General features: G+C 36.6%; 4 protein-coding genes across 5 annotated transcripts in view; 3 read left to right on the top strand and 1 right to left on the bottom strand.

Moving 5' to 3' along the window:
- The window catches only part of mmp11a (matrix metallopeptidase 11a), an 18,509-nt gene extending 10,614 nt beyond the window's left edge, over positions 1–7,895 (top strand). Inside the window, exons 3-8 of the mRNA XM_016459212.1 lie at positions 1,101–1,244; positions 3,121–3,254; positions 3,868–4,085; positions 4,471–4,675; positions 5,457–5,720; positions 7,138–7,895. Coding sequence (XP_016314698.1) covers positions 1,101–1,244; positions 3,121–3,254; positions 3,868–4,085; positions 4,471–4,675; positions 5,457–5,720; positions 7,138–7,256 — 1,084 coding nt within the window. The 3' untranslated portion in view covers positions 7,257–7,895. The remainder of the gene's footprint in view (positions 1–1,100; positions 1,245–3,120; positions 3,255–3,867; positions 4,086–4,470; positions 4,676–5,456; positions 5,721–7,137) is intronic.
- A 491-nt stretch (positions 7,896–8,386) lies between these two features.
- Positions 8,387–11,855, top strand: derl3 (derlin 3). Its single transcript, XM_016459216.1, has 7 exons — positions 8,387–8,730; positions 9,272–9,337; positions 9,448–9,521; positions 9,681–9,774; positions 9,975–10,170; positions 10,667–10,757; positions 10,857–11,855. The coding sequence occupies exons 1-7, from the start codon at positions 8,641–8,643 to the stop codon at positions 10,999–11,001; spliced, it is 756 nt and encodes a 251-aa protein (XP_016314702.1). The 5' UTR covers positions 8,387–8,640; the 3' UTR covers positions 11,002–11,855.
- A 143-nt stretch (positions 11,856–11,998) lies between these two features.
- On the bottom strand, positions 11,999–16,548 carry smarcb1a (SWI/SNF related BAF chromatin remodeling complex subunit B1a). Of its 2 annotated transcripts, none has more exons than XM_016459214.1 (9): positions 16,379–16,548; positions 15,936–16,047; positions 15,693–15,822; positions 14,913–15,050; positions 13,725–13,852; positions 13,445–13,611; positions 13,113–13,303; positions 12,555–12,686; positions 11,999–12,398 (listed from the first exon to the last, which is right to left on the bottom strand). In XM_016459214.1, the coding sequence occupies exons 1-9, from the start codon at positions 16,460–16,462 to the stop codon at positions 12,359–12,361; spliced, it is 1,122 nt and encodes a 373-aa protein (XP_016314700.1). In that variant the 5' UTR covers positions 16,463–16,548; the 3' UTR covers positions 11,999–12,358. The 2 variants fall into 2 exon arrangements, with proteins under 2 accessions (XP_016314700.1, XP_016314701.1); XM_016459215.1 differs by having other exon boundaries at positions 15,693–15,801.
- A 13-nt stretch (positions 16,549–16,561) lies between these two features.
- Positions 16,562–22,825, top strand: LOC107667537 (uncharacterized). The gene is given in 6 exon segments (XM_074186931.1): positions 16,562–16,709; positions 16,842–16,993; positions 17,622–17,701; positions 18,380–18,530; positions 22,141–22,250; positions 22,252–22,825. Coding segments are annotated over 6 exon segments (822 nt in total). The 5' UTR covers positions 16,562–16,582; the 3' UTR covers positions 22,454–22,825.
- The last annotated feature ends 269 nt before the right edge of the window (positions 22,826–23,094 follow it).

Here is a 23,094-nt window from a genome sequence, read left to right as displayed (position 1 = left end):
TTATTTTGGATGCGATTAATCATTTGACAGCACTAATATATATATATATATATATATATATATATACGTATATATACTGTATATACAGCCTATATATACAGCCTATATGTACATATATATATATATATATATATATGTTATATTACCTTGGCATTAATTTACAGAAAACTAGTTTACGCTGATGTGAAGGTGTTTCTACACAACGACAAATCTGACATCTTTCTCTCTTCTCAGGCTCATAATCAATCTCACTATATATTTTTTCTCTTTTGGAAAGTCATTGAAACACTATTGTGGAGTTTTTTCCTATGCAATTAAAGCAAATGGGAAAGCAAAAAGTATATTTATTGTAGTTTCATTCACTATAGAAGTGTAGTCAACGATGACGAGTTCTGAGTTTGACTTCTGAGAACCTTGGAATTGTGAAAAGCATCCATTTCACAAAGACACAAGCATTCGAAATGGTATCAAAAATCTTAAGCTTGAGGGGCTGAATCAAGACACATTCCTTAACACAGACAGGTGTGTGGGCCCTCTGATAAAGCTTGGCTTCCTTTATTAAAATGTGCATTTCTAAATCCTTTCAGATACAAGTAGAAACAGCTTAAGTTCCTTTTAACTTGAGCTATGTGGATTATTACTGCTGTTCGACATAAATATTTGAAGAATGCGTAATTAAGTGCTCACCTTTGTGCAAATGAATATAATAAAAGGTTAATCATGCCCAAATTGTAAGTGAAGATCCAGAACAGTCTGATACTTGTCTGAGGTTACATGATCCCTGTGGGGTGAGTTCTGCTCCTGTCAGAGAACTGGGTCATGAAGCTACACGCATAATACCACCGAAACCACAGTTTCGTTATGCTCATAAAACAACCATTCAAAGCACATTATGAGATCATGTGACATGCTCACCAGACAGATGCCTATGGTGATGAATAATAAAGATGAATCACTGGTGGTCTCTGATGTGGGTTTGTGTCGGTTGGTGGTCCAGCATTGAAAGGCCGGTGGTCTGTAACACAATGTGTGTATGCAAACGTGATCATGTGTGTTTTGTTGATAAACTTTTGAGTATGACTGTGGCCATGTGTGTTCAGAATCCAGCGCTTCCCGTGGCAGATGAGTAAGGATAAAGTGAGGCGGGTTTTACGGGAAGCTCTTAAGATTTGGAGTGACGTTACGCCCCTCACCTTTACTGAGGTCATCAACCAAGAGGCCGACATAATCATTGACTTTGCAAGGTAACAAAAAAAAAAATCATGTCTCAATATGCTTAGGTGTAGCAGAGTGAAGCAGTTTAAAAGTGCATTAAGTCATTTTTGCTTTTGGTCTCTGGCTCCTGTTCGTCTTCTTAAACAACTGATATGACAGCAGTCTGGTGAATTTCGTAATGACACATGAGTGCCATGCAAAATCATATCCTCAGTAATAGTTGTTTCTGAAATACCCTCCTCACAGGTGTATTTGTCATCCTTGATTAATTTATCCTGCAAACAGCTGTCCAATAATACAAGTGTTACAAGATAAAGTGAGTACTAGTATAGTATTCAGTATAGTACGATGGTATAGTACAGCACAGTATAGTAAAGTACAATGCAACATAGTAAAGAATGGTACAGTATAGTATAATACAGTAGAGTGCAATACAATATAGTATGATGTATAATATATACTACGGTATGTTGGTATGATTTTTTTATGTTTTTGAAAGAAGGCTCTTATGCTCACCAAGGCTGCATTTATTTGAAATACAAATACAGTAATATTTGAAATATTATTAGTAACTGTTTTCTATTTGAATATATTTTAAAATGTAATTTATTCCTGTAACGGCAAAGCTGAAATTTTATCAGCCATTATTCCAGTCTTCAGTGTCACATGATCCTTCAGAAATCATTCTGATATGCTGATTTGGTGCTCAAGATACATTTGTGACCCTGGACCACAAAACCAGTCATAAGGGTCCATTTTTTTAAATTGAGTGAAGTTCTTAGCAATGCATATTACTAATCAAAAATTAAGTTTTGATATATTTACAGTAGGAAATTTACAAAATGGCGTCATCGAACATGATCTTTACTTAATATCCTCATGATTTTTGGCATACATTTTTTTTTTATAATTTTGACCCATACAATGTATTGTTGGCTATTGCTACAAATATACCCATGTGACTTATGACTGTTTTTTTTTGGTCCAGGGTCACATTTCTTATATTATAAATGTTGAAAACAGTTGTGCTGCTTAATATTTTTGTGGAAACTCTGATACATTTTTTCCAGGATTCTTTGATGAATAGCAAGAACAGCATTTATTTAAAAAAGAATCAATGGAAAGCTTATTTATTCAGCTTTCAGATGATGTATAAATCTCAATTTCAAAAAATTGACCCTTATGACATTTTTTTTTTGGTCCAGGGTCACATTTCTTATATTATAAATGTTGAAAACAGTTGTGCTGCTTAATATTTTTGTGGAAACTCTGATACATTTTTTCCAGGATTCTTTGATGAATAGCAAGAACAGCATTTATTTAAAAAAGAAATCTTGTGTAAAATTACAAATTTATTTACTATCACTTCTGATCAGTGCATCCTTGTTTAATAAAAGTATTAATTAAAAAAATCTTACAGACTCTAAACTTTTGAGTGGTAGTCCAGTACAGTAAAGTACAATATAGCAGCCACCATGAGGGGTGACCACCTTTATCTAGAAAAAAAAAAAAAAGATTTTTCTTGACCACTGATATAAAAATTGCCTGTATCTCACACGAGTCTACATAATTTAATATAGAAATATTTTATATTAATTTCAGATTTTCATATTTATGTCTTTAGGTATAAGACTAAAAAAATCTTAAGTGAACAAATTTAAAATATATCACATATCAAATCATATCACATCACATCCAATAGCTCTTAAGTCAGTCTGTTTTCTACTATATTAATACTGGCAGAAAACAATTAACACTGTATATTTAGTTCCAGTCATAAATATAAATGGTGAATCTAGTGTTTTAACATAATTGTTTATTTTTATGCAATAGTCCAACTGTAATTCAATGATCCCAGATAGCACACATACAGTATATACAGTATGTCTGTGTTTCCCATATTAGGTACTGGCATGGTGATAATTTGCCCTTTGATGGTCCCGGTGGGATCCTGGCTCATGCTTTTTTCCCAAGGACACACCGGGAGGGGGACATTCATTTTGATTATGATGAGTCCTGGACGGTGGGCAATGAACTTGGTAAGTTGTAAAGATACAACTTACTGCTTCACTGCCTGCCACTCACTTGGAAAACTGTAAATCTCTGATACAGATATCATGCATTGTTGAGAACGAATCAGTGAATGTGTTATAGATTCTGTTTTCAAAAAATTACCTGGAAAGTTTGGATGCGGAACAGTTTTTTTTTTGCATATCTGGCTCCAATCTCAAACCCAGTTCACACCCATATAAGATTTGACCGATTAAACTGATTAGAGAGATTCAGATCTGTTTTTATCATATAAATGCATGACATCATACAAAGTGTGTGTTATTTTGTAAGGTTGCTCAATCTACCTTGTAAGTTCACAGTGAGATGTCATCAAAGACACGAGCAGAGGCAAGATGTCTGGTTTTCCGTCCTCTCATTCCACACTGACAGCTACTCAGCTGTTGAATGAGAAAGTCTCCTGGCATTGCGTTGACGCTTACATCATTAACCGATGTACTACAGTCACCGATGTAGATTGCACCAGACCCCGTCTGAACAAACAGATCAGAACAAACCAACTGACAGGCATTCCTTGAGATCAGATATAAAAGTCAACTCATATTTGTCTGAAAAAGCCTCATTTTAAATGTCATCCTACAGGAACTGATCTTCTTCAGGTGGCAGCACATGAGTTTGGTCATGTCCTGGGTCTACAGCATTCTCTGGAGCCTGGAGCCATAATGTCCCCATTTTACAGCTTCTCTTATCCTCTCCAACTCAGTGAGGATGACAAGAAAGGGATTCAATACCTCTACGGCCCCCGGCCGCAAGCCCCACTCCAAATCCCTACAGAAACCAATGAGATTATCACCAGTGCAGTGAGTCCCTGAACATTTAAACACTGGCAAAATGAAACATTTAAAAGAATGTCAACGGCAACATCAACAGCATTTTTGGTGTAATGTTGATTACCACAAAAAAAATAACAATTAAATTTTTAATTGTGTAATTTTTCAATTTAACCTCTTTTTTTCCTCTTTTTTTTTTTTTTTTTTTACGAAAACCAGAGGCAATTCATAATTTTTTTTTTGTGGTAATCATTATTAATGTTACAATTATATTACAATTGTATTGTGTTATAACTATTATGGTATTAAACCCAAAATATTCCAAAAACATCACATATTTCATATTAGTTTATCTATATATTCCCTTCATTCTCACTCTCGTTATCCCATCTCCTCTCGCTGTCACTGTTTGTAGCCTGACGCTTGTCACACAGACTTCGATGCTGTGTCTGTAATCCGTGGGGAATTGTTCTTCTTCAAGGCCAGTTATGCCTGGCGCATCAGGGAGGGCCGTCTGCAGGCAGGATACCCTGCCCTGGCCTCTCGACACTGGAGGGGCATTCCAGAGAAAATAGGCGCCGCCTATGAAGACAAAAAGGGCAATATCTGGTTCTTTGAAGGTGGGTGAGTTCAGCACCGGTGGCTGACTGTGGTGATTTGTGGTTGCAGGACAGGATCAGACAGGCCTGGTTATATACATATCTATGGTGATGGGTGGTGCGGTACTTCCCCTTGACCCATATCTAAAGCATCCTTCTTTGTGCCTCTAATGCAGGGCATGATTAAACATGAGCACGCAGAACACATGCTGCTAACAACAGATTAATACATGTGTTGTGTTGTGCAGTACAGTACCTAAACGACTAATTTTACAGACCCTTAAAAAGCATTAAAACGGCTTAAATTCACTTTTCCATCATTTAAGGCCATAAATAGTCTAAACATTGTGATCTGTATACCAATTATTATTATTTACTGTCTTTCAGTGCTCTTTATACTGATTTATATGCTAACTGCTGTTTAAAAAAATATTTTTTAAGCCATCTTAGAATACTGTATATCATTCAAAAGGCTGAAAAATATGTATATTTCTATTTCATGCTGACTTTGAACATGCAGATAGATTAATACATACCATAAATTAATACATTGAACAAATGTTTAATACGGTGTAGTATTAAATTGTGTCATTTAAGACAAATTCTTCCGATGGAGTCTTATCATTATTTGCCTTTGTTTTACCAACGTGCAATGAATTTGAAGATCGATAACAAATAATAGGAATAATGAATAATAATAAAATGGAATAAAGTGATAGTTATGTTGAATTAAAATACTACATTAACGCAGTCATATTTACTCTTTACTCATATGTACTTTTTCTGTTATGTCCTCTGTTAGGTTCCAACTACTGGGTGTTTGATGCAGAACACAAGATAAAAGGACCAGACCCTCTGCAGACTATAGGACTTCCTGTCATGGACATTCAGGCTGCACTGCGCTTAAAGGAGCACCACAGCCACCATACATACTTCTTCAAATCAGGAAACTACTGGCGTTTGGATTCCCAAGAGAACAGCGTGGACACGGCCTTCCCACGCAGCATCCAGCAGGACTGGTGGGGCATCCCTGATGAGATTGACGCCGCCTTCCAGGATGCGCATGGTACTTCCAGCTCAGCCTTTTTAATAGATATTAGTGAATGTTAATATTAATATGAAAGAAATCAGGTTATGTAAGTTAAGAAAGTTTGTTGAATCTGCGTTTTTTAATGAATCATTTGAGTGACTGACTCAATGGACCATTCAAAAGTCACTTTTTCTTTTCTGAATGTGACTAAGTGACTAATAGTAAGAGACTTAAATTGCTTTCCATTATAAAGTAATTTTTTTCAAACCTTATTAGATGTATGCATCACCTTTTATGACAAATTCTTAGATTTCATTAACAAATTCAATAAGAAGAATAAGACAATATTTAAAGTAAAATTTCAAATATTATATTTAAATATTAAAAATGTTATTTTAAATAATTAATCTCATTATAATTACTTATAATTATTTATGCAGTTGTAATTGCAGTGTAAATGCATTTTTTAGCTGCTTTAAGCATTCTGTGTAAATACATCTAAATGCTACTTCAGATGCCAGCCCTGCAGTGCAAAGATGGATTGTGTTGATACTGAATTAAAAAAAAAAAAAAAAAGTGAAGTGAATTCATTGATTCATAACCACCGATTTGTGTCTTATTTTTCTTATTGAATTTATCGATGAAATATAAGAATTTGATATAAAAGGTGATGCATACATCTAATAAGGTTTGAAAAAATAACCTTATAATGGAAGACAGTGGAAATCAATTTAACTTACATGGAAGTCACTGCTGTGAACTGACCACCACACAGAATATAAAGAATATGAAAAACTTTGCTAGTCATCAGGCCTAAACCAGCCACGATACCAACACAAAATACACTTGTCTTAAATATATTGTCTCAATTATCATTCTTGACAAAATCCCCCCAAAATATTATTTTTGTCAGTATGTACATCTCAGAACAGTCTGTGTTTTTGGAATGTAGATCTATTTCTATTTGAAGCTGCACATGAACATGTGTCCTGCTGCATCATTTTAAGTCACTCTGACCCAGAAAACACAGTTTCTACAACATAGTAGGCCTAAATAACTGAGACTTTTTTTAGTGGATAAACACAAAATGTGTTTATGGGTCAAAGTGACTGAAAAAGATAGAGTAGGTCATGTTCACAAAGTCACTCAAGAATAGCATCCTAATAGCTTCCTTGAAAAAAGGTGGTCATTTGATCTGTCTGTTCTGCCCATTTTAATTGGTGAGTGTTACAGACCTCTGACAGAAGAGGGCGATATTTCAGCAGCAATAGTCAGTGACATTTGTTTTGAGTCAAGTTTGAGTTGTTTTGTTACCACACATTTGCGCACACTCATATTTTTTATTTATAATTACTAAGTATGTAGTTGTGCAATATTCTGCAATATTACAACATTGGTTTATTAAGGGTTTCCCATTAATTCATTTTCTCGCGAACTGTTGTATACTCCACAGGCTTTGCCGTCTTCATCAGTCGCCAACAGTACTGGAAGTTTGACTCAGTTCAACGTAAGGTTTTGGAAGGTTACCCACGCTACGTTGGTGCAGACTTCTTTGGATGTAGCATGCCATAAACCCTCAGGAAACTTTTCTGTCTCTTACAACAACTTCTCACACTCTGGTCTAAAGCACACAGTGTAATATCCCTACTTTTTCATGACGAGGAACTGTACTATGTAACCTAAGTTCTTGTTCCCCAGCATTTCTCTTCCTTTCACCTCAAAAATGTCTGATTAATCTTATTTCTTCTCAGGAAATCTTGCACATCTGAGCTTTATGAACCACGAGCATCTATGTCTGTATTTGTTGTATTATCCAGCAACCACTGTGTAAAGAGACACAAATACCCTGTTGTTAAGGTGCTAAACAAGGTGCTAAAGCATTTGTCAGGGATCTTTGCACCAGTTGCAATGTCCATAACACTCGAAGTTTTTATGATTCGCTGCAAGTTGTACTGTAACTTAAACTATGCAGTTTGTATTGATATAATAACACAAGAAAACCCTATCTAGAGATTAGGTCTCTTTTTTGCATAGGGGAAGGATGTTTTTAAGATCACACAAACTCTTGACACATGATCATTTGTTTATAATATTGAGACTATAACAGGCAAACTGGCACTCTTCAGTGCAGGACACTGACAATGTTTTAAATCTTTTTGGTTTGTTTTGTTTTGTTTTTAATATACTGCAATAGATCATCTTGGCATATTTTTTCTTCACATCATCTGTGTATATATTTTTTTTCTATATTTTCTCTAGTTTTTGTAGTTCTTATACTATTTTCTTTGGCTTTTCATATTTACTATGTAAATACTTTTATAAAATGTGTGTTGTGTTTTGGTACAATTAAAATATTCCCTAAATTCCTACATTTTCTGTGATCCACTCATTTATTCATTAATTTGCAGTATGCACTGCATTAAAAAGAAAGAAAGCTATGAGAAAGAAGTCTTGGCCAAGTCATGGTTTTTTATAATATCTAATAATTATTCTAATATCTTCTATCAGATAATAGAAGATTAAAGAATATAAAACGAATTCAAAACTGAAAACACAATTTGAATATTTATAATTTATACAATTCCTAAAACAGTTACTTTCACGCCAATATGACTTTCATGACGTCGGTGGAACCGTGCAATCTCATTGGTCCACGGAACAACAAGCGATTTTTGCTTATATCCACGTGGAGGTGCTGAAGCGAAGCGACACACTCTGACTCCGCCCCCATTAAAACTTATATCCAAACGCAAACATTATGAACGATTAAAAATAAACAGTCTGAAGCTAACGCTAAACGTGGACATGGATCTACTGAGGCATTAAAGCCCATCCACAGTGAACCGATCGATCGTTGGTCAGCGTCAATGTACTGAAATGTGTTGTGGGAGAAGTGAGCATACGGATACACAGTGAAAATGTGCAGAAGAGTTTATTAATACGCCGGAGAAAAATCATGGCAAACAGCGTCACTCAAGAGTACATGCAGATCCCAGCCGTCACGCGAGCATATACTACTGCATGCGTCTTGACAACTGCAGCTGTGGTGAGTAAACCAGACGTTATACCTGATACTGGGCTTACATCGCAAGATAAATATAGAATCATCACATACTGAAGACTGTAAGTCAATATGTCTTCACAATTGTTATCATCTTCCCCACATTCAACATTCAGTGTCAGTGTAAATGCTCAAATAACCAACATAGTTATGAAAAAATAATTTTGTTTGTGTCAAGAATTGATTTTAGTCTATAATGTAAAAAAACATATTTTGTTTATATTTTATATAATTATCTTGTGTATTGTATTTTTTGTGCTGCATCTTTTACTGCAGTGTGACAAATACATTTTTAAAAGTGCAAATATTATAAACAGCTTCTCAGTTAATGAGGTCATAAAATATTATTTGTTATACATGATACAAAATGTTTTATAGGAAGGATAGCTTGTCACAGTTAACTACCCAATAATCACACTTACTTAAGAGTAATGGAATGTAGAGGAACAGTCTAGAATAGGTTAATTTTTCATGGTCACCAGAAAACTTTCTTGTGACTTGCTTGACTTTTTTTTGTTTATTACAGCAATTGGAGTTCATCACACCGTTTCAACTCTATTTTAACCCTGACTTAATATTAAAGAAATACCAGGTTAGTACCCTATTATCATTGAAACGTTGTATTTATCACAATCACTTTATCAAGCCTATTCATTCTTTTATTTTGATATACATTTATGTTTCCTCTCTTCCCCTTTGCAGGTATGGCGACTGATCACAAACTTCTTGTTTTTTGGACCTCTTGGATTCAGCTTCTTGTTCAATATGATTTTTCTGTATCCTTTTCTCGCTGTTGGCCGTCTGTGAAATGTTTAGGAAGTGTGCACACAAAAACACATTCACAGTTTCACAGTGTGTTTGCTTTGCATAATGGCCGTTTGGCTCGTATGCAGCTGTGCTGTAGGTCTTCTGAGTTTATGCCCTTGACTGAGCAGATATCGTTACTGTCGAATGCTGGAGGAAGGCTCTTTCCGCGGTCGAACGGCAGATTTTGTCTATATGTTCCTGTTCGGTGGTGTTCTTATGACTGTATCTTTCAGCATCCATCACATTAACAACAACCAAGAATGCATCTCTTCACCAAACCATGTATCATAAGTTGAAGTGTCAATGTTTATTCATAAGGAACATTTCATCCTTTCATATTGTTTATTCGTAGTGCTAAATTAAGTTTTTAGTTCTATTTCAGTCTTCTGTGTTTTTCATTTCTTTAACTCTAATGTCTATAGCTCTTTGGTCTATTTGCCAACCTGTTCTTTTTAGGACAGGCTTTTACTATAATGCTGGTTTATGTCTGGAGTAGAAGGAACCCTTATGTCCGCATGAACTTCTTTGGCCTGCTCAACTTCCAGGCCCCATTTCTTCCCTGGGTGCTCATGGGATTCTCGCTGTTACTGGGCAACTCTATTGTTATTGATCTCCTGGGTATGTTAACTTTTGTCCTGAAATGCTCATGACAAAAGAACTGACTTTGCATAAACATTACATAATGCAGTATTTGACATATTGTGAAATGTTATTACAGTTTAAAATAGCCGTATTCTCTTTGGATATATTTTAAAATGTAATTTATTTTTGTGTTGCAAAGCTGAATTTTTAGCAGCCATTGCTCCAGTCTTTTAGTGTCACGTGATACTTCAGAAATCATTTGAATATGCTGATTTGGTGATCAAGAAACATTTCTTCTTATTATCAGAGTTGAAAAGTTCAACTGCTTATATATTTATTCACATGATATATTTTTCAATGATAAAATATATTTATAGGACTCTTTGGAGTCTGTAGGACTCTTTATTTGATAAATGCATTTATTTAAAATAACTTACTGTCCCTTTTGATCAATTGATCAGTGTCCTTGCTGAATAAATTTTTTTTCTTAAAAATAAGTAAGTCATGTATGAATATTTCTGTGTATATATAGGGATCGGTGTAGGACACATCTATTACTTCCTGGAGGATGTATTTCCTAACCAGCCCGGAGGCAGAAAGCTTCTTGCCACTCCTGGAATTTTGTGAGTATGACTATAAATATTTGAAATATTTTTATTTTTATCATTTGTTTGCCTTCAACACAGAAAACGAAATCAGAAATATTTATTCATGTTTTGCAGTCGAGTTTTGTTTGACATGCCTCAAGAAGATCCGAATTACGCCCCTCTTCCGGAAGACCAGAGTGGGATATCCCGGAATGGACAAGGTCCAGAAGATGCTGGCCAAGGTCAAAATGATGAGGATCTTCAAGGAGAAGAAAACTGAAGGTTTCAATGTTTCAAAGACAGCAATAAATCTTGTCATACTTTTAAAGTCCTCCTTGTTTTAGTTGGGGAAGTTTATGTCTGCATGTCAAGTTCTAACTGTAATGGAAGACACTCCTTGATAAAGGGGTCCACTGTGGATCCAGAAAAGTTGGAGACCATGGCCACCTTAGTGCCTTTGTGTACAAAATAAATAGATCCAAATTTTGCATTCAGTGCCATGCACATCACAAACAGTTTTCCTTTGTTATTTTGTTCTGAAGGAACAATGCCTTTCTGTTTTACTTCACACCACATGGTTTGAAACAATTGCTGTTTTCTCGACAACTTCTCTTTAATGAATATTACAAAGCAGCGGTGGCTGGCAGGATTGGAGTTGAAAGAAGCCATTCAATCTCCCATACTATAATCCATCATTTTGGAGTGGGTGTGAACTCAAGAGGGTATTTTCTTGGGTACAATACTGTGGCATATCTCTTTTCCCACAACACAGTCAGCGGCGAGGCAGGTGGACACATTCACAAATGTGCCGACTATCTGAAATGCCAAATTGAACTGCAGACTATGCATTTTCAAGCCGTTGGCCTTTTGTTAGCACCATTGCAAAAAAAGCCAAAAAGCTTTTATGCACTGAAACTGAAAGATGGATTGTCTGGAAGAATGTGTGCTCCACAAAAAGATAAAATTTCCTAAAAACCACATGGATGCTTGGGTTTTTCTCTAAATATGAATACAAATACATTTGTTTGTCTGAAGGCTGATGTATTAAGTTTTCTTTTGTATTGTATTTGCCATGGGATTGTTTGTTGGATATTTCTGCTTTGCAAATAAAAATATGGCTTTTATTATACCCATATCGACAACACTCGAGTCACGTGACTAGTTTGCTAGTTCAGAACACAATACTGAGACTCTTATTTCTTAAGACACTTGGCCCATTTGGACTGTCCTTGCAAGTGCATTGCAAGTTTTGGGAACAAAAAGCATTCTAACAGAGATTTTCTTCATCTTAATTTTATTTAAAAGCACATTATGTTTACAAAATGGCATCTATACATAAACACAAAACAAGACAAATAAAGATACCATAAAATATTCTCAACATTTCAAGACAGAGACTGTCTGTCTCCAAGATGACAGATACTGGGTACGGGGGCAGGTCACGACACAGGCTTTGACTAGGCCAGATTGGAACAGATGTTGCTTTACTTTACAGTATGTTACTCTGATCTGGAGGGACTGGATCTGGACTGGCCAGTGGAATGTCTCTTATGTTTTTATGTCAGTAACGCTGGGTTGTAGCTCTATTGGTATTTGCCTCTTCAGATTTACATGGTTGTGGGAGGGGGCTGATATTTTCACCATGCTGGGGCCGTGTTTGCAAGTCGTCTCATTCGCCTGAAACAGAAAAAGTTTGATATGAGTCACAACTACTATTATTATTGGTCTTAGAGAAGTAATAGTTTGTCATTGTCATATGGCTTGTCTCTCTAGTTGGTACACATCTGCTATGGGGCAAAATGGTAATTTAAGTAAGGCAGTTAATTCTCTTACCTTGTGTTTCTGTCCTGGTCCCTGATCTTCTTCTCCATCTCAGCATCTGTCAGTGTCTCAAGCAGTGGACACCACTGGTCAGCATCACCTGTGTTCCGGATGGCAATCTCCACCGTGGGAAGAGGGTTCTCACTACAAAAAGACAAATTGTTCATTTTAGCCAGATCTTTTCTAGTAGTTTCACAAAACTCAGCTAAATTTACATCTTCCTCCCAGAGGAAGGCCAAGACCTTTTTGATGAGTTTCGTAATGTTCTAGACATCAGACACAGTCTGAAAAGATGTCCAACTTGGAGAAAGTTCACATTTGTTTGCAAATTCAAGTTGTGAACACTTTCCTATGCTCTTTAGCATATAAATGGAAAAATATTTAAATGAGTCAAACTCTAAAAATTTCTTTGTAACCATATGGGGACAATCAACATACAGCAATTTAACAATGCACAAACACTTTTTACCACATTTTATCTCTGAATTTATATTCGGCGTGGACTGTGATAAAGTGTCCTTTAATAAAGGATTTGAGAGTGCGTGTGTGTGTGTGCGCACGAGTCTGAACCTGAAGGCGTAGGTCCTCTGATGCCAGCTGAGCTGGCCGCGTATGCTGTATGCGATAGTGGTGACAAACTCTCCTCCCAAGCCCAGTTCAGAGCACAGCTTCAGAGCAAACTTCTCAGGAGAGTTCTCCTTCTCAGACATGTCCCATTCAAACTGGTCCACCAGAGATATGTTCCCAACATGGATGTTTAACTACATAGATAAAAACAAGAGCAATCAAAAAATCATGATAATCTATTTTTATTCAGCTGAAAAATAAACAAAATATTGATACTGCTATGTTGATGTTTAAAGATAGGATTATTGAAATCAAGGACAGAATGACGCATGTACCTTGATGATGACTCTCTGGTCCATCTGCTCATCCAGTATGCTGTCTGTGGTGTAGGACTCTATCTGCTGTCTGATGGCCGAGGCAATGGCTGGAACAAAGGTCAGTGGGCTCAGATCCAGATCATCGCAAAGGATTTCTGCAAACATCTCCGGAGTCATTAGCTTCTCTTTAAGGTTAAGGGAAAAAAAGAAGAGTTCAGGGTATTGTGTAATGCGGAATAAAAAACATTAAAAAATAACTTTAGTGGATGCTGCTCAGGAAGTGTGTAGGGAAGTCTACCATTCATGTTCCATGTGAAAGCATCACGCAGCTTCTGCCCGTCAATCTCCATGTCCAGTCGGATGGGCACCAGGATCTCAGGCTGAGTGGCATTCTCATGGATGACAGCAGGGTCATGATCATCAAAGCTGAAATAGCACACATCCAGGGTGTAAAAAATGAAACCAGTTAAATTATATACAGGGGTAGGACAAAACAATGTGATACATAACTTGTGTAGACTACAGTAAAAAAAAAAAAAAAAAAAAAAAATTGTAATGATCTTTTTTTTTTTCTTTTTGTTGTCTATATTCTGTATGTTTAATATCAGTGTAGTACAAGTTCTTTTCAGCAGTGTTTAGTTCAAGTGCATAAGGGAAAATCATGCAAGCCCATTTATCAGGAATGTCTGTAACCTTTATGTCCCAACTGTTTAATGTCTTAAAAACAACATGACTGTGTACACAAAGCATGGCAAGACTTCAGCAGTGAAAAAGAATAGTGGGCAAAACCGAAAGTAAATGATAGGGACCATCAAACACTAAGAAGAAGTATTGTGTACAAACAACACAGAACTATTGCAGCAAAAGTGACAGAAAACCTCAATATTCACCCTAAAGACCCTGTTTCCACAAAAAACTGAACACAGAGAGCTTCACAAAGGCAACATCCATGAAAGAGCTGCAATTGCTACAACTTTAATCACAAACCAATGCGCAAAATATGGTGTCATGATGATGATCATGAAACCTGGACAGTTGGAGCACCAAGATAAACATCTGCTCTTGCCAGACAACTCACTGTCCGCAGTTTTTGAAGAGAAAAAAGAGAAGCAGATTTCCTCCTCAAAAATCTCTCAAGCAAATAGCAGATGTTTTGATAGGCAACATTCAACTGGAGACTATTCAAAAGTTGTATGAATCTATTCAAAGAAAGTTGGAAGCTGTATTAAAGAAATATTGCCTATTTCCCAGCTCTTCACACTATGTCCAACACTGTATGTGTGTGTGTGTGTGTGTGTGTGTGTGTGTGTATATGGGTGGACTGTCCCTTTAAGCAGACAACAAAATCATTACAGGAGTGAGTCTTTATATGTTTTCACATATGCTGTCAAAAACGGATGAATTTCACTACTTTATGAACTGTGATGCTCAGCTCAATGTGAAATTGAAAGATTATTTAAAAAAAAAAAAAAGAGAAAAATTTCACCAGAGCGGGAAGGTCCTTTTTTTGTCACGTCCCATTCGATTGCGGTTAATGGTGGTGGAGCAAGGCACAGCGTCCAAGTGATGGGAACTGTTGGGAAGAGTGGGCACCCACTGACTGTTTCTCTTGGCTTTCTGTTCCCTGTTAAAAAAAAAACAAAAAAACATGGGTTAAATAAGCAGATGTGCTGTCATGCAACAACTACAGCTGCACAAAAAATGACCTAATAATAAACAGAAGGTTATCATTGGTGTGGATGCTAATGTAGTTATGGTTGCGGTTATCGTTCTTGGTGTGAACGGGCCTTACGTCTACTAAGCATCATAAATTCTTCACTAGTGTCATCACTCAAAAATATTCACACGTCTTCGTGTGGCAACTTCCTATTAAAATCTTTTAGTGAAAAACATTTGTAGATGAATATTGATGTTTATGTATTGATAAACTTGTCCATAAAAATGATTAACTATGGTTCTTTTTTTTGGGGGTTGCTTGTTGAAATTGATAAAAAAAAAAAAAAAACACCTATAGAGATATTTATATAAATATAATTTATTTCTTGCAACAACAGAGGAAAGGAGAACCCCAATGAAAGAAGTTTATTTTCCCTAAATGTATTATTTAAATGACCTATATAATGCAACAAGACTATAATATTAATCAGTTATGAGAAATGTAATTGTTGCAATTTTTATTATAAATAAGAATCCTTTTTAATGACCATGTTCAAACACCAAGCAAGTGTGAATGTATTTTCTTTATCAAAGGTGAGAAATGGTTTACCTGAGATAGGCTGGAGGTTCAGTGCTGATGGACACGGCCTTGTACTTCTCGTCATGTCCCTCAAATATCTCCTCTACTTCTGAGGCCTTCAGCAGCGTCACACTGGTGGCTAAAGTGGTGTAACCGTGATCTAACACAAAACATTGCTTATACTGTAAGATAGAAAGTGCCACTTCCAGCGTACTCTAACCCTTTAGGTCCTTAGACCTCGTATCAAATGTGTACAGTGAATACCACACTTACCGTGAGATGATGCTACGATCTTCTTTCTCTCTTCTACTGTCGCTAGTCTTCTTGAGAGTGATGGGTAGCGCTTATATAAGGACCCTCTGAACATACGCAAGTAATTCCCCACCTAAAAACAGACATATAATGGAAAATGATATAAGACTGACTAAATAATTAGCCGTAGTTCTATCAGTGACTGTACTCTTTAACGTTATCTCTGGTAAACTCGCATCGTGTAATAACACTACTACACCGCAAAGGATAGCCCTATACTTGATGTGTAAAACGCCAGGACTGATTCTTTTCAATGATTCATCAATCAGTTAAGAGATCTTATCCCAAATGACAACAATCTTAGCTAGCTAGCTAGCTAATGTATTAGCACTCAATGCAAAACAATGTGCGGTTTATACAAACATAAATCATCGTAAAAAAGAGTAGTGCGTTAAATTGCACACCTCTGATCCAATCATGTAAAATTCTCCATCCTCCTCCAGTTGGAATTTAACAGGTTTCTGTCCGTATGTTTTGCTTAACGCCATGTTAAACGTTAGCGCGACCCGTTCCGTTGAACATAAGTATTAGCGAAGCGCCGGAAGTGGCTAGAATGGATACAGCTACGGGCGGAAGTGACGAAAGTCTTGCAAAATCTCGCGGCGAAAATGCCAAACGGTTGTTGTCAACGATTCCCCTCAAAGGGGTGTTTTGATCGTAAACTTAGGGGGTTCGAGGAGGACACGATGACAAAGTTTGTCGTTTGGACGAAAGACAAGACTTTTGGTGTGGACGGTGAGATTTTATAGCTCTAAAAATGACAAGATGTAAATCAGGTTTTATTTGGTGTATTTCCCAAAGCTAGATATTGCGCTGAGAACACCGATTTACTGTAGTTAACTAACTTTTACAGTTAGTTAACTGTAAAACCCAAACCCGTATCCAAAAAAATGAAGTGGAAACTGCTATATGTTCCTTTTGACGGGATACCCTTCATGGTGGTGGGGAGGAGGGTCTACTCCTGTCACCAAGGAGTAGACAAGCACAAACATGAAAAACTGACTAGACAACTACAACTGGTATGTCAATAAACAGTTAACCTGGCCTGCATGCACTTTGCCTCACACATATGTGACCCTGGACCACAAAAGTCATAAGGGTCAATTTTTTGAAAATGAGATTTATACATCATCTGACAGACGAATAAATAAGCTTTCCATTGATGTATGGTTTGTTAGGATAGGACAATATTTGGCCGAGATACAACTATATGAAAATCTGGAATCTGAGGGTGCAAAAAAATCTAAATATTGAGAAAATCGCCTTTAAAGTTGTCCAAATTAAGTCCTTAGCAATCATATTGCTAATCAAACATTAAGTTTTGATATATTTATGGCAGGTAATTTACAAATATCTTCATGGAGCATGATCTTTACTTAATATCCTAATGATTTTTGGCATAAAAGAAAAATCGATTAATTTGACTCATACAATGTATTGTTGGCTATTGCTACAAATATCCTCGTGCTACTTAGGACTGGTTTTGTGGTCCAGGGTCACATATCTCATATTATGTGGAGAGTCAGACGTAGCTTATTGAAAAGCCTTCATGCTAGGTTACTTCATATGTTAGCCTCTTCGACAAGTATGGGCGCTAAATATCAACACAGATGGAATGTCGAACTGTATATTGTGTATTGTCTTTAGCTTGATGACCACTCAGACCATTGTTATGAAGAGAGGCAACGTCTTCAAGACTCGAAGAAATCAGATTCCCTGATTACAAGGTGTATATTTATATTTATTCAGTGACTGAGCTAAATATTTGACTATAAATGTTGTTACGATCGGCTCGTTCTACTCTGTAACATAATTAAGTTTTAAAGCAAAATATAACTTTATAGTAAAAATTAAATGCATGGAGGAATGTCAATATAGTATGTAATGCAGTTCGTGTGTTGCGTGTGTAATGAAAAAAAAAAAAAAAGTGATGTGACGTGGCCAAGTATGGTTACCCATACTAGGAATTAGTGCTCTGCATTTAACCCATCCTAAGTGCACACACACACACAGCAGTGAACACACACACACCGTGAACACACACCCGGAGCAGTGGGCAGCCATTTATGCTGCGGCGCCCGGGGAGCAGTTGGGGGTTCGGTGCCTTGCTCAAGGGCACCTCAGTCGTGGTATTGAAGGTGGAAGAGAGCGCTGGTTATTCACTCCCCCCACCTACAATTCCTGCCAGACTCGAACTCGCAACCTTTGGGCTACGAGTCCAACGCTCTAACCATTAGGCCATGACTTCCCCCGAATATGAATACATCAGTATGTTATATATGTGAAGAAAACAAACGTCATAGAGAAAAGAGAAAGAAGAGTGATGTGTCAGTGTAAAGGGGAAATCAAAATAGGTATAGGTGCCTACAAGTAAGAAAATGAATTGGTATTATAAGTTTTTTCAGATATCTGATGACATTCATAAACAGGAAGGAGAGCACTGGGTGTCTGAGACGTGCCTTAACAAAAAACCCATCAGCAGTGAAGCTGGAGGAGCAATATGTTGCCTGCTTCCCAGGGATCGAGGAGCACAAAAACCATCCTGTGGTAGGAGCGGTCAGCAATCATTTATTTTCTGGAGATCTGTTTACATGATGATTTACATTGTCAAAGAGTAGGGATGTAACGATTCATTCAACTCATGATTCGATTTGATTCACGATTTTGATTTCATGGTTCAATTTTCTCACAATTTTTTTTAACAAAATGAGATTGAAGACATGAAAAGGTGTCGTTTTATTAAGCTATTGCTGCACGTTTCTTTGTGAAATTGAAATATAACAAAACTAAATTTACATTTTAAAACAAACCTCAAATCGAATAAGTAAGTTACACAAATAAAAGGAATCTCGTCATATAAACAAACTAAGGCTTTGTATGTGCTCTTTCCATTTAAAATGAGAGGCAACCACTGCTTTTTACTCATGATCCAAACAAAGATGCTGCATGCATGCAACATGAGCCTTTTTAATCTAAATTAGACTGTATAATTTTGAAATTTGAAGCAAAAACAGAATGGTCTGACTTTAGTTTTGTGAAACTATACATAAAACATCTGAACGAAACAGCAGACGAGTGGAATGAGACGCAAATTCACTCTCTGCCAGCAGGTGGCGTTATAAACAGCAATGATGTAGTGTTTCCTGAGTTACCGCTGTAAACAAAGCAGAGCTGCGCTTATGAACTCTACTTTAAAGGGGTCATATGATGTTGCTAAAAATAACATTATTTTGTGTATTTGGTGTAATGAAATGTGGTTAAGGTTCAAAAAACACATTATTTTCCACGTACTGTCTTACAGTCTGTGAGTCAGAACAGCCGGCATTGTAGTCTACTCTCCCAGGATCAGGAAACGGTCCTCCATAAAAAGTGCTGCACACATCTGAATATTTGGGTTGAACTGTTCTGGAACAGTGTAAGTAAAAACTTAACCACTGATTTCTAGTCGTGTAGTTTCGCTTTCACAACGAAACACAGCGTCACACACAGCGGCCTTGAGTGAGCGGAGGCCAGCAGCTAGAAAGTGAGTGGAGGCCGGCGGCTAGTGAGCGGAGGCCTGCGGGCTAGAGTGAGCGGAGGCCAGCAGCTAGAAAGTGAGCGGAGGCCGGCGGCTAGTGAGCGGTTAAGCTAGTACATTAAGATAGTATCTGGTAGTATCCCTAATTCCACATTAGGAAATATAAATCAGATATGGTTTGTGGTGTGTATGTTGTCTAATTTCCAGCGACACATCATTCAGGCATAGGCTGCTGAAGAAACCACTAAGGGACAGCAAAGTGCTCCAGTTAATTTGTGGCCATGATTTCTCTCTCCCTGTCACACAAGTTATTACAATGAATTTGCATTTTGTATCCAATTTGTAACCTTTCAAATTATTGTTATATTGTGAATGTTTTTATTTTGTAATAAACTGTGGCTGGCGGCAAATGATAATAAATAAATCTTGATCTGTATCCCGTTTTAATCTGTATCACTGCTTTACCTGGTAGCTCAAACTACTTCCAAGAGGGTACTTTTCCTGACCTACTGTTACAACTGTTGGTGGCCTGTTTGCTATGTAGCTCATAGGTGTCCCTGTCAGTCCTCTCAATAACTCCAATAATGCAATATACAAAATTCACGTCTACTTGTCATAAAATCCAGATTACTGATACTCCAACGCTACAGTGAGTTACATGGTTTATCATATTTAGTATTTCTATCCTTAATTATAAAGCATGAAAAACAACTCGCCTGCCATTGCTGTAGTGACAGAAAATGGGTTTCCGTTTCCGGTTTGTCTTCGCCTTCGCCACCACAACAGCTGTTACGGGCAGTGGTTTTATTTTTCTTCCTCTTAGCTTATGCCACTGTTGTGGCAGGCTTGTGGAGGACTGGGCTGAGATACTGCTAATATTTTGGGCTTTACAGAGGTCCAGGTATAAGACCAATGGCATGGGCGCAGAAACCTGTGGAACTAACCAGACATTACACAAGTTTTGCTCAAGTTTTTCAGCCTGGTTCTCATAAGAGAACCTGGAGATTTGGTTTGGTCCTCACACTGTGTGACCCATTAAATATAACTATAAAAATAAATTAATAATAGTGATAATATTATTGCACTTTATTTATTTAGGTTTAAATAAAAAGTGTGATAATTAGTGCTGTCAAATGATTAATCGCATCCAAAATAAAAGTTTATTTACATATATGTGTGTGTACTGTGTATATTTATTATGTATATATTAATACACTTACAGTGTATGTTTTGAAATATTTACATATACATTTATATATTTATATTATATATAAATATATTTAAAATGTAAACAGCATATTTTTCTTAAATATATACATGCATGTGTTTGTATGTATATATACATAATATACACAGTATACACATATAACTCTTATTTTGGATGCGATTACTCGTTTGACAGCACTAGTGATAATACTATTATATTTTAAAATAAAAAGGGAGTATTACATACAAATACAATTATTTTATAGTAAACTTAAAAATAAAATGCTAATAATTTACTTTTTTATATATATGAATTTTCATCATTTTCAAACTTAAAATCAAGAGTGTCAGTGTTCAGTTTGATTAGAAAGCTTACACAGTATTACAGTTTGTCGATCGGTGATTGTGCATTAACAGCGGTCAACCATGTCGCTATGCAAATGCGCGGTCTGAACTTATTTACACAGTGCATTTTTTATTTTGGTCATGCATGTGCACCCCTTACAGCATGTATAGGCTAATAATGTTGCCGTAGTTAGCTATGGCTAGCTTGGATGACTTACTGAATGTGACGTTATAAATGCATTCTGCTTTTGCTTTTTGTGAAAGTGAAAGTGACGTGACATGTGGCCAAGTATGGTGACCCATACTAGGAATTAGTGCTCTGCATTTATCCCATCCTAAGTGCACACACACAGCAGTGAACACACACACACTGTGAACACACACCCGGAGCAGTGGGCAGCCATTTATGCTGCGGCGCCCGGGGAGTAGTTGGGGGTTCGGTGCCTTGCTCGAGGGCACTTCAGTCATGGTATTGAAGGTGGGAGAGAGTGCTGTACATTCACTCCCCCCACCTACAATCCCTGCCGGTACGAGACTCGAACCCGCAACCTTTGGGTTACGAGTCCGACTCTCTAACCATTAGGCCACGACTTCCCCATTTTAATGATTGTAATAGTGTATAAAGAGATATGTACCCAGCTTTACAGGAACAGTGTTGCTCCTTAATGTTGTTATCCTCTGTCTCAATCGCCAGGTGATGTGGTAGTTCAGTTTTACCCTGTGATCTATAGGCTATAGCTTCAATCTTTATTTTGTTTATTTAATTTCGAGTCACGTTCACATCCTAAATATATCCCTCGAATGCATATTGCAGACCTATCTGTCTGAAATCAACATGTCATTTTTTCAGAAGTTATTCATTATTTCCCCAGGGAGTGCACGAATTGACAGTGGTAACGCCATGGCTGGTATCGAAAACTTGTCAGACATAGCAACAGTAACTAAGGGTATCGCGATTTGTTTGGGATATCAACCGTTTTGAAACGTCACATATTTGAATAGATTTTCAACCGGCTCGCGGTTAATCGTTACATCCCTATCAAAGAGTTAACTTACCACCATTCCCTAAAGGACATATGATATTATTGATCACTTTAGGTTCGTGAGCCAGTGGAAACTAGCAGCACCCCTCCCAGTCACAGCATCATTCCTCACAAAGACATCAGCAATCCTCCCAGAAACTCTGTTTATTTCAAGACAAAGAAAAGACAAAAGGTGTGAGAGCTTACTGCGTCAAATTTCAAATCTCACATACCATCTACAGGATGAGCCATTTCTGGACTCCTTGACTTTTCGACTGAATGACCTTTTGGAGGATGTGAGGCGTCATACCCCTCACGATGACACCCTTCCCCTGTCTTACACACCTCCATCCCAAAAAAAAATAGACACCTCAAAACCCTCAGCATAATCCCCAAAACACATCCATCCTCTGGAAAGTTTGGCCATTGTGCTGAAGCCGTGAAAGCAAGCTTCAAGCCTTAAATGCAGATGTAATGTAGTTTTTTGCTTGTTGCATTGGGTTAAATATTTGCATGACATTCTTTAGTGTTTATTATTGTTCCTTGTATTGTTCCTATTGTATTAATGACCACAAAATAATAATTATAAAACATGTTTTTCTGATTATGGACGCTGATTGCCTGAGACCTTGTTCTCCTCAGTTCTCCTCCTAATTTTAAAGCGGTAATTCAACAATATCTAAAAACAGCTTTATGTTTGAAAAATAAGTTTAAATAATAAATTCGTTACAAATTTGTTGTGATTTAACTTTATTTCTTTATATATTATTTGTTTATGCACATTTTGCTTATCCTAATGTTTACCCTGGCTGTATTTGTAATTTTAGTAAAATAAATAATAAAAGAAATGGAAAGAAATAAACATTTACCACTTTAACATTTAATTTAATTTAATGTAATTTAAATTAATTAATACCCGTTTATTTATAAATAATACCCGTTTTAATGTGTATTACTGATGCCATATTTGGTTGTCTGACATTTTCTATAGTTGAGGGATCTAAATTTAATTGGAAAAGTGTTTAGAGCA

The sequence above is a fragment of the Sinocyclocheilus anshuiensis genome, unplaced genomic scaffold, assembly GCF_001515605.1.
Source record: "Sinocyclocheilus anshuiensis isolate Anshui unplaced genomic scaffold, SAMN03320099.WGS_v1.1 scaffold1132, whole genome shotgun sequence".
Taxonomy (NCBI): domain Eukaryota; kingdom Metazoa; phylum Chordata; class Actinopteri; order Cypriniformes; family Cyprinidae; genus Sinocyclocheilus; species Sinocyclocheilus anshuiensis.
Note: the sequence above shows the minus strand (reverse complement) of the source record. Positions and strands in the feature narration are given on the sequence as shown.